The sequence below is a fragment of the Orbicella franksi genome, unplaced genomic scaffold (genome assembly GCF_964199315.1).
Source record: "Orbicella franksi unplaced genomic scaffold, jaOrbFran1.1 SCAFFOLD_36, whole genome shotgun sequence".
Taxonomy (NCBI): Eukaryota; Metazoa; Cnidaria; class Anthozoa; order Scleractinia; family Merulinidae; genus Orbicella; species Orbicella franksi.
The window spans coordinates 75,201-87,472 of NW_027670382.1; the positions used below are offsets into that span (position 1 = coordinate 75,201).

The 12,272-nt window shown below is 38.6% G+C and overlaps 1 protein-coding gene across 1 annotated transcript; it reads right to left on the bottom strand.

Annotated features, from left to right (window-relative positions):
* Nucleotides 1-7,730: 7,730 nt before the first annotated feature.
* On the bottom strand, nt 7,731-12,272 carry LOC145471211 (uncharacterized). Its single transcript, XM_081454829.1, has 4 exons — nt 10,188-12,272; nt 9,658-9,882; nt 8,319-9,327; nt 7,731-7,996 (listed from the first exon to the last, which is right to left on the bottom strand). Exons 1-4 carry the CDS (start codon nt 11,079-11,081, stop codon nt 7,731-7,733), a joined length of 2,394 nt encoding a protein of 797 aa, XP_081310955.1. The 5' UTR covers nt 11,082-12,272.

A 12,272-nucleotide genomic window follows, 5' to 3' on the forward strand; every position in this document is an offset into this window, starting at 1 on the left:
TAACCCTAACCCTAACCCTAACCCTAACCCTAACCCTAACCCTAACCCTAACCCTAACCCTAACCCTAACCCTAACCCTAACCCTAACCCTAAACCCTAACCCTAAACCCTAAACCCTAACCCTAACCCTAACCCTAACCCTAACCCTAACCCTAAACCCTAACCCTAAACCCTAAACCCTAACCCTAACCCTAACCCTAACCCTAACCCTAACCCTAACCCTAACCCTAAACCCTAACCCTAACCCTAAACCCTAACCCTAACCCTAACCCTAACCCTAACCCTAACCCTAACCCTAACCCTAACCCTAACCCTAACCCTAACCCTAACCCTAACCCTAACCCTAACCCTAACCCTAACCCTAACCCTAACCCTAACCCTAACCCTAACCCTAACCCTAAGCCTACTAAGCCTACTAAGCCTACTAAGCCTACTAAGCCTACTAAGCCTACTAAGCCTACTAAGCCTACTAAGCCTACTAAGCCTACTAAGCCTACTAAGCCTACTAAGCCTACTAAGCCTACTAAGCCTACTAAGCCTACTAAGCCTACTAAGCCTACTAAGCCTACTAAGCCTACTAAGCCTACTAAGCCTACTAAGCCTACTAAGCCTACTAAGCCTACTAAGCCTACTAAGCCTACTAAGCCTACTAAGCCTACTAAGCCTACTAAGCCTACTAAGCCTACTAAGCCTACTAAGCCTACTAAGCCTACTAAGCCTACTAAGCCTACTAAGCCTACTAAGCCTACTAAGCCTACTAAGCCTACTAAGCCTACTAAGCCTACTAAGCCTACTAAGCCTACTAAGCCTACTAAGCCTACTAAGCCTACTAAGCCTACTAAGCCTACTAAGCCTACTAAGCCTACTAAGCCTACTAAGCCTACTAAGCCTACTAAGCCTACTAAGCCTACTAAGCCTACTAAGCCTACTAAGCCTACTAAGCCTACTAAGCCTACTAAGCCTACTAAGCCTACTAAGCCTACTAAGCCTACTAAGCCTACTAAGCCTACTAAGCCTACTAAGCCTACTAAGCCTACTAAGCCTACTAAGCCTACTAAGCCTACTAAGCCTACTAAGCCTACTAAGCCTACTAAGCCTACTAAGCCTACTAAGCCTACTAAGCCTACTAAGCCTACTAAGCCTACTAAGCCTACTAAGCCTACTAAGCCTACTAAGCCTACTAAGCCTACTAAGCCTACTAAGCCTACTAAGCCTACTAAGCCTACTAAGCCTACTAAGCCTACTAAGCCTACTAAGCCTACTAAGCCTACTAAGCCTACTAAGCCTACTAAGCCTACTAAGCCTACTAAGCCTACTAAGCCTACTAAGCCTACTAAGCCTACTAAGCCTACTAAGCCTACTAAGCCTACTAAGCCTACTAAGCCTACTAAGCCTACTAAGCCTACTAAGCCTACTAAGCCTACTAAGCCTACTAAGCCTACTAAGCCTACTAAGCCTACTAAGCCTACTAAGCCTACTAAGCCTACTAAGCCTACTAAGCCTACTAAGCCTACTAAGCCTACTAAGCCTACTAAGCCTACTAAGCCTACTAAGCCTACTAAGCCTACTAAGCCTACTAAGCCTACTAAGCCTACTAAGCCTACTAAGCCTACTAAGCCTACTAAGCCTACTAAGCCTACTAAGCCTACTAAGCCTACTAAGCCTACTAAGCCTACTAAGCCTACTAAGCCTACTAAGCCTACTAAGCCTACTAAGCCTACTAAGCCTACTAAGCCTACGCTTCTTTACTTCACTTCTTTTCCTCATCTGTTCCAAACGGTCTTCCACCACCCCACCCACCTCCACGGGTACATTTGTCCATATATATTGATTTCGACATAAATGCTCACATTAGTGGTACATTTTATCCTGTCCACTTTTGAGAAAATTTAACGTCTTACTTGCAGGGAAAATTGATGCTAGGATGGTTTAAAAGAGTCAAAGCACTTTCACAGATTAGAAATAGCTAGCAAGAAGTATTGATTTAATTTTTTCGCTTTCTGTTTTTCACCTCCTGGTGACTCGTGTTTATCTTAGGACGGAAATTACTTATCCTCAAGAGCAGTTAAAGAGGTAAGTCACCAAACAAAACGTAGCTACACATTAAAAGGTATCTGGTATGAAATACAAATTGCATAGAAACTTTAATTTAGTACATCTTTTGTTTTTTAAGAACAGTGAGTCTATAAACTGTATACGGCTGAATTAAAATAATGTAAACAGAATTTGCGTTACCACTATCTGCATATGCATTGTTGTTATTTGAAACGAACAGCACTGGATGTTTAGCAGCATTATATTCGTCGCCTCGCTCCATATACTCTATAAGCTTGGAGCCTCCTTTACTGACAAACTTAAAAAATGGGTTAAAATATTTTCTTGCAATGTGCTACTTTTAAGAAGTTACTCCGTTCGATAACTGACAGCTGCGAAGAAATTAATTCAAGTAGAGAGCTAGTTATTTACGCTTAACCCACGAAACAAACCATAATTACACAATGAAGAATGGCTTGTAAACAATTTTCACGAAAACAGAAAATTATTATTAAACTTAATATTAGTCACGAGTCTGCCAAATTTTAAGGAATTTCACAGTAGGAAACGCAAAAAATTCACTGTCAGTCTTTAATTCTGATGTAGTGCTCAAATTTCATCATACTTACCCCGCAGGTTGGCGGCAGATGAAAATTTGACAATATGCTCAAGATCAAGCTACCGACCTTCATCAAAAATTAAAATATCTCTAGACATTAACTAGTATCTGGCACGAAATAAAATTTGAATAGAGCTTCTATTTGGTAAATCTTTGAATTTTAACAGCGAGTCTATCAACTAAATACGGCTGACTTTAAATAATGTAAACAGAGTTCGCGTCTCGCCTATCTGTAGATGCATTGTCGTTATTCGACACGAACAAGCCTGGATGTTTATCAGCATTATACTCCTTCCTTTGCTCCGTATACTATATAAGCTAGGAGCATAGTTTATTAAAAAACTAAAAAATGGGTTAAAATATTTTCTGACAATGTGGTATTTTCATTAGCGACGTTGGTTAGTTCGATTTCTGACAGCCGCGAAAAAATTAATTCAAGTAACGAGCAAGTTATTTCCGCTTACCCCACGAAACAAACCATAATTATACGTTGGGTAATGGCTTGTAAATAATTTTAACAACAAAAAACCTATATATAAGGATTTGTCTTCGTTTTCAACAAACAGATGGTCTGCAAACAAATGCCAATAGATTTTGCTTTGTTAACATTAAAGTTTGGGTAGCAGTTGTTAGGTGTCAAATAACGCAGGCAGAAGGTTTTTGATGTTATCAACTCGTTACATTACATGAAAGGCAAATAACACAAGCAGAGTTCTCCATTCGAGAATCGCATGTCATAGCATCGACTTAAAAATATTTCATGACATTGCGCTACCCCAATAGAAGTTTCTCGAAACGACCAATTCGAGACTTTCATCCGATTGAGAATTTCATGCAAGATATGACAAGCGAAATTATCCATTCGACAATTGCATATAATTACTACGACTCTCAGATATTTCACGACATCATGTTACCATTATCTAAGTTTGTCGATACGACAGATTCGTTTCATTCGTGGAAAGGAAAATTTTCTGCACGAACCTACAAGCACACTCCTCCATTAGACAATTCGATGTAAATACAAGCCCTTGTAGGGCTTACTTTATTTTACACAACGATACAAAACGAAAGAAACAAATCTATACTGAAATAAACGTATTAAGTATCAAAACAGTAAAATTCCTCTGTACGAAAACCTAAAACGGAATAAAACAGCGGAACTTCGACATTTCGAAGACATTTCGAAGATCTGTATTTCGAGAACCGAGTTCTTCCAAGACTGTAACTATATAACACTTATTGCTTTAGATTATCTAACACTTCGTACATACAACTGGATGCAGTGATATTTTTTAACAGCGAGTTATAGCCGAAAGATCATAAGTGCCCCATTTCGCAAATTACAAAGACCTATTTTAAGAAACGGGTGCTTCAGTACCTTACTTCCTTCGTTACCAAAGTGATAAAGCGAACGTCAACTCGTCAAAGGTGAGTCAAGTAGTAAGCACTCCTTTTACAAAGCACAAATCTGTAAGCTCGAAACCGAGCACGCAATAATTTTTCCCCTGACGATTTCCCTACAAACCAAGGCCATCACGAGCCAGTTTAGAGTCCCGGGTACTGGGAAATATGATCCAAGTTCTGGATATCAACCCATAGTTGCTCAACCGAGCGTTCAATTGTTTTCCCTTGTCCATTTCACTGCAACCCAAGGCCATCAGAAGTTAGTATAGAGTCCCTGGGACTGGACAATATCCCCAAGTTCCGGGAAATCGAGCCAAAGTTGGTCAAAATCACGATGCGCGTAAGTCGGTCTTCGCTACCTTTTTTCACTCTTAAAATTGAGTGGGGCTATTTTGCCGCTAGAAATTAGCTCCAAAGCGAGCGCGCGATACTCAGGAAAATTAAGGCAAGGGCCAAGTTCTGTTTTGGCCGGGTTCTGAAACACAAAGAGTCCTGGAAACTAGCAGCGAACCGAACCAATATGAAACAAAATGGCGGCCGAAGGCTCCGACTGGTTTGCCGAACGATATCTACAAAGTAGCCATGTTCGTGTATTTTTTCGGGAAGATGAACTCTCTACTTCTTATATCCTGTTTTTGTTGAGATCATCGAGTGGAAAAACAAAGATGGCTTGAGTCAATAAAGGTAAGCATTGTTTTATTTCTTGAAGTTTTCAAATAAGCTTTCAAACGTACACAAATAACCTTTATTACCATGTACGACCGCGAGCGACACGAAGTCTTGCTTCCACAGTAATCCAGATGATTAACGTTTAGTTTAATTCGTTTAAGTGGCCGTTTTTTTATTCAGATTACTCGTTTCCGAAACTTAAGATGGCAAATTTGCCCGTTTTGGACCGCTGACTGAATATGATTCGGTTGTTACTTCTCCTTAGTAGCAATGTGTGTTCATTTGAAGTTTGGTTGGGAGAATTTTATTTTGGGTCAACAGAAACACACTAAAACTCCGGATAATGTATTGGAGCTCGCATCTGAAAGGAATTTAGTTTTTAATACATGGAAATAAAATTGTTTGGTTAATGAATTTATTCATAAAAAATACGACGACTGTGGAAAGTGGATAAATAGGAGTTTTCATGTTTTTTTCTATTAATTGTACATGTGCTCTCTATAACTTAACAGTCACTTAGTTAAGGTTATGTGAGTTTTTTTTGACACATGGAAGAAATAGTTCTATATCATTATGTTGAAAATGTGTGCTAAAATATATATCTTTTAAAGTTACTACAGCTGTATGTGTGCCATGGAAAACCTTTGTCCCAAATTATTACAGCTGTATGTGTGCAATGAAAAACCTTGTCCCAAACTCTTTTTAATTACCTTGTTATATTCGTAGCATAATGTTATTATGATTTGGTTTTTCATCAACAATTTTGATTTAAATTAAGTGTTATATAATTACAATGTATAATTTATATTGTCGATGCTCATACAACTTGAGCTTACATGTATATTGCCTAGACGAAGGCGATTCATATCTTATAATGCTATGCTTGTTCATAAGTGAACAGTTATTTTCCAATACTTTAAAAGTTCTTCACACAAGAGCATATTTTTATAAATCGAATACTGCTCCTTGTTTCTTCTTATGACTTGTAAGCTTGGTTCAGAACAATCGTGGCTGAGGTAGTATTGTTTTTCCCATTCTTTGTGTTGTTTCTTAAGAGCAGTGTGATGGGCCAGTATTTGAGTCTGAACAGGTGCAAGAAGGCTTTCATAATTTCTTTTGTAAAAGTCATTTGTGGGATGTTCTTTAAGGTTTTGTCTTGCAGTGTCCAGTTTGTACAGGCGATCTGTCTCCCCAACTATTTTCACTATATTTGCACAGAGTTTGGTTTTGATTTCTTTCACTTGTGGACTGCTGGACTTGGCAAGAGAATGAGAGCTCTTATTTTGCTGGTTTCTTTTCGCTGCCGCAAGAGGTTGTAGCTCTGAAACTTCATAATTATCCTCATCCTCATCGTCAGTGTAGTCAATGGACAGATCTTTCACTACAGATGTGACTACCTCTTCCAGTCCTGTTACATTTATCTCTTCTCCATTTTCATCCTCATCGATGTCTTCTCCACATTCACCTTGATAAGCCAAGTCAGGATATTCTTCCTGGCATTCCATATCTGCTGCATCATCTGCATATGTACTTTCCTGAAGTGGTGTACTGTCTGCATCACTTTCATCATTCTCTCTGTGTAAAAAATTTGTGTGTATGATTCTGGTGCAGTCACCTTTCTGGTCATACAATCTGATGATCCTGTGGGGGATTACAACAGCATCATTATTCAGGCATCTCTCCCAGCTTTGCTGAAGGTGTTGTTCTTCTTTTTTGAGATCACTTGATCTGAAATGGTGAAGGTTTGGTCCCTGGGGTCTGGTACTTGGTTCATCAGGGCCATCAAAAAATTCCACCCCAGACAAGATCTGACGCCACCAGACACCTTCACCACAGGCAATGAAGTCACTGATGGCTTGTAAATGGGCTTGGTACTCCTTGGGATTGTTGACGATGTAACGATTAGGTATAGTTGTGTTGGGGAGTGGTGGTAAAGTGCTGTAGTATTTTGAAATCTGTGATTCCTGCATTTTAACAGCATTGCCTTGCTTACTTTCTGCAAGCTTCTGTTCAGCTTGAAGGCGGATCAGGCTTGGAGTGATGATATCACCAGGTCTCCTGCTAGTCAATCTGGTGACACCTTGTAGAGTGTTAAAGTGCCTTTCTTCCTCCTCGGTGTTGGTGGATTTTGCTGAGATAATCCTACTCTGTTTTCCAGCATGAGCTGTCAGAGAATGCCAGTAACGACCATAGAACTTTCTGCTTGTTAGGGACTTTGGTTGCCCAATGATGTCTTTGCATATCATGGCATGGATGAATGCTTGGTTGTGAAGACGTAACACTAACTTTGGAGAGCGTGATTGGGCTGGCAAGTAGAGTAGTTTACTGAGCTCTGTGAGGGAATCCAGCAGTGTCTGTATTTTAGGTCTTACTTTGCCTGTTGACAAGAGATAAAACACAATTATAATAATATGTCAGGCAATAGTGCTGTCAATAGCTACATGTAGCCTAGTTCAAGTCCATTCTTAAGAGTTCTGTAGCACATGTTAAAATGAATTTCAGGTCAAAATGATTTCAAACTAGTTTGAATTGTTTTTCATTTGTTTAAGGGTTATGGTAATAAATTCTGGAGCAAAGGAAAATACAAATCAAACTAGTTTCAAATAATATTGACCTGGACTTCATTTTAAACTACAACAAATACATGACTCTATCTTGGAGCACAATCTGTGCTGTAAGTTATTATCGTATGACTAGTCAGACTATAATTTCCTGACTACGTGCTCGTGTACATTGTACTGTAGTCAATTGTCTGGCTAGCACTCACTACTGTAAGAGTTATCGTAACAAAATAATTCTACTTCCATTGTTTCATATTGTTCGTCAACTGACATTTGTATTATTTTGTTTTATTAATAGCTGTGAAAGTTCTAAACAGAAACATATAAATGAAATTCTCAAATATCCTTAAACAACATAATAGTATGAACAGCCTCTGTGTCCTCACCATATGCTGCTAAATATCAAAAAGGATGGCCATCACCAAATAGAAAAAAAGAGCTCAAAAATTGTTTATCATTATTGTGAGATCTGCTTTAGTCTGTAAAATGTTTTGATCATTACCTCGTAAGTATTGAGCCACTATGACAGCTGCAAGTCGATAATCACAGCCACGTAGCTTTTCCTTTCCAGCAGATGAACACTCAATGATGTCCTGAAATGCAATTTTTTCATCTTTTTCAAGGTGTGAAGGTAACTCAGTGACAACATTGGCAATGTGTTCCTTAACATCATGAAGAGGCTCTGTAGGTAAGACTTCATAGTTTCCTGTTTGAAATAAGATTTTCAAGATTTTTATGCTTATGAATGGCCCACTTGTCATTATTTTTATGTAAAATTCTACTGTATATACCCGAACTTGTAACAAGTACCATGCATTTGTAAACATTTATACATTTGTAAATAGATGTTACATGTACACTGTACATTGACTAGTGCATGTATCATTGCTGTAAACTTCCCAACAAATATATCATCCTACCCAGAACACAGGCCAAGGAAAAAAATCCTACTGTACTGTGTACAAATTTTTTTTAGATCTGTCTCTTGATGTTCACAATATTGGTAATAGACAGTATGCAATGCCTACCTAAACCAAGGTCTGCTAGTGTTTTCTCTTGGTCAAAGAACATCATTGCTGGCACCCGTTGAATTCCACCAATCTCTTCTTTGAGAATTTCCTGAAGGTCCTTCTTTTGTCCATCAGTTTCGAGGCCTCGGGCTCTGCATTCACTTGTCAACTCTTCTAAGCGAAGATCTTTAAATGGCTTCAAACCAGCATTCCTTTTATTTTTCCCAGCAGGCCCCTGTAGAACTTTCCTCAACCGTTCTGAGAGAGTAAGGTGAGGTTTGCAAAGAGAAACTGCGAGGTCTTTGTACTTTCTTGCATCACCACTGCAACTTGCACATCCAGCATTTCCCCCTTTCTGTTCTCCAGCCTCAAATTGTTGCTCGGGGCCATCTCCATGAAAAAAGCGCATTACATCAGTAATCTCAACTCCATTTGAAGTGGTGATTTTAATGTTCATACTTTGTAAACAGGCCTTTCTGGTGTTAATGTAGGCTAGCTGATCAACTTCAGAGGAACCACATCTCCCCAGAATGTAGACTTGGGGTCTTTCAACTACAGACTGTACATCAATGTCTCCTTTGCCTTTTGCTTTCATTTCTTCATTGGTGTAATACAGGGCCTCATCATATACTGAATTAACTGTCAGTAGAAGGTGACCATGGTTGAGAAGGGTTGAGTTGTCACCCCAAACCATGATGTGCCGCTTTCTTTCCATTGCTTTTAATCTCTCTTTAGACTCGATTTCACTTTCATCCCCTGTGTTGGCATCCTCACCAAGCTGAATAAGTCTGGATCTGACTTCAGTATCTGTCATGGCAGTGTAGTAGTCATCATTGTGAATTCGTAGTAAACCCAGGGATTCCTGCTCTTTTAGCATGCGTGTCCTTATTTCTAGGAGAGGAATCTTACGGCCAGATACGGTAAATCTTTCAGTCTTGAGGGTACCCTCCTTTGTCAGCAACACCTTTTTGAATGTTTGGGGGACAATCATTTCGCCGAGAATGAACTCTCCACTTTCAATTTTGCTCTGAAAAAGGAAACACAACACAAATTAATGAATCCAGAGTTATGCATGTTGAAGTATTTTGTGTACTCATGTGACATTGTAATGCAATACCTAGCAAACTTTGCATATTCTCATTTAATAATTAGCTGAGCTCTCTTGGCAATTGGCCATAATTCAAAGAGCTCTACATGTACATCTTTATGAGATATACATGTATCATGAGAAGTCTTGAAAATACATTACATGCATCGTCTACAATTCAGTATATGCAGATTTATGGATCCTGGCTGAAAAAGTAAAGAAAAGTTCTTTTTGAATTCATTTATATTTAGTTTACTGCACTGTACTAACCATTAAAGTTTCCCTTATTTCTTTGTTTGTTCTTGGAACTGGTACTGAGATCTTTCCACCTTGCATTCGGATTATTTTTCGTCTGGCTGCTGGTTTTTCCTGTCTGAATTGCTGGAATCTTGATAACTGTACTCCTTTACTTTCCAGGAACTCCTTGACAACCATATTTCCCAGTTTTGTCTTTTCCATCACACCATATTGACGGGCAAGTTCTGAGTAATTGATCTGGAAAAGAAGGGTACACCTTTCAACTTTTTTTTTGCCAAGTAAATTTCTCTCTGGCCTGAGATTTTTGTGTAATTGATTCTGGCTTCAGGGTAATTACAGTTATTACCACTTTATCATTAGTTTCACCCAGATTCAGTTGTTAGTCGTACTGCCCTAGTAAGTCTATTATAATTATAATGATTAAATATCTTATTTTTATTGCAGTTTATTACTATTTTGTAATACATGCACAGGCTAGAGGGTGGCTTTACCTTTTTTGCCCTTTTTACTTTGTCTGGTTACACAATGTATGTTTTACTAACCTTATCTCCATCCCTCATTGCATTAACTTTTTCCAGGAGCCCGTCTTTGTCAAAGTCAAGATCATCTGGCCGTGGAGAGTGCCTTTTCTTCTTACGTTGGCCTTCTTCTTCCTGTCGTTTCCTTTTATTGGCCCTTTGTTCTGCATCTTCTGGACTTTCAAAGAAAAGTGACAATCGCTGCTCCTGTCGCTGGCTGTAGGTCTGTCTAGTGGAAAGCATGGTGTCACAGTCCTTTTCTGACCATTTCTCCTGGATGCAACTCTTGTCAACTGTGGATTTTTTTCTCCTTTTCTTTTTCTTTTCAGCATGTGATTTTTTGTCTTCAAGACCCAACTCAGAAACAGTGGTTTGTGCCTTCGCAAATGTCACCCCAAATATATTTTTAAATGGAGCATTTATTTTTTCATAAATCTGTGAAGTAGCTGTTTTTATAGCCTTTTTTGTGACCTTCATATTTCCACGGCATGATGGTTTAAGAATGCAGCTCTTAATGTTCTTGTGAAAACCTTGTTGTGTAATACAGTTTTCTTTCTGATTCCACATAGGAAATAAAGATTGAAAAGGAAAGTGATGAACATCACAAGCCTCGCAATTTGTACGAGTGTGTTGCTTCTTTTCATATTCGGTCAGCTTTTCCCAGTTGTTGGGGCTGAAATGTTCTGTGTATTCATCCTTGTTAGTTTTTAGCTTCCATTTTCCAAAATGGTTTACTAGGCTCTTGGAGCGTTTGACAAAAGAATGTTTGTCTACCTCATATCGCTCTTGGTGTCCTTGAAATACTGCTAGGTAGTTTCTCAAGCGGTTGTCGTGGTCATACTCAACTTTGCCAGTTGGTTTTACGAAACTGTGTTTGACCGCAACTCGAGCAAATCCACATCCAAAGAAAGAGGCCATTTATGGCGCCAAATCTAACAGTTTCTGCTCACAGAATTATACAAAGAACACGGCTTTTCTGTCGAAAATTACCTTTAGCCCAAGTCACTCCCGTATTTTTGCTATAGAAAACCTTTAGACATATAATTGCAATCTTTGTAGAAAGAGCATAACATCTACATAAATCAGAAACGGATCGTTGCTCACTGATTAGCTCGGTTGAATTTTCCGCCAAAATCTCGTGCATGTCAATTATAAATGTCAACGAAGGCTCATGTAAGCTGTGAGCAATAAGCTTAATTTTTTTCTCACGAACCACAACATCAATCTACAATAATAAGCATTTCGTTACAATTTGGTCATTTATTCTCACCTTTTCACCTAGAAACACGAAAATATACATTATTTAGGCTGCCTTCCTATTAGCAGAAGCATCATTTTTGATTTTTCAGCTTCTGTAGTTAAATGTTTCGTATTAAAACGGGTAAAAACATTGGAAAAATTAGTCAAACCACGACCACATCAATGCTTCTTCTTCCGCCATTTTGAATCTTGGAGCCAGGCCTGATATCAAATCATTGATCTTATTGGCCATTTCGTCTCTAGGACAACGAAAATTGTCGTTCCCAGGTTATCTTTTCGGTGATCTGCTCGGCCAATATGGCAAATTCAAGATGGCGAACAACAGTTTCGTGGGGAGGGTATTTTAATAAATGGCAACACTTTTAAACTTCGATATCCTGTTTTTACTTCCAAATACTTGTGTATCATGATGTCTTCCATATCTCTGTGCTTGGCCTTTTTAGAAAATCACTTTATTTGTCATTTAAATTCACAAGAAACGATGGTTTTATAGTATGTTTTTATATTGGCTAGAAACTACTTCTACACAAACCACAATTTCGTCTAAGGCCAAGTACAGTTTAACAGTTTAAGTATCCGACATTTAAATGGTACCACTGCATTTTTCAAGAATTACAGAAAAAGTGTTGCCATTTCTTGTAGAAAATGGTCTATTTTTCAGCTCTTATCGGCTTTCCTTGAACGTCGATCACGTGACTAAATCACGTGATATTTTACCAGGGAAGTCGCAATGTTAATTATGTTAAGTGGACCAAAATTTCGTTCGATTTTATTAAAACCTCTTTGAACAACACTAATTTATGTTTAAAAAATGCATTTTTCAGTCTGGGCCCATGCCTTAATTTACCT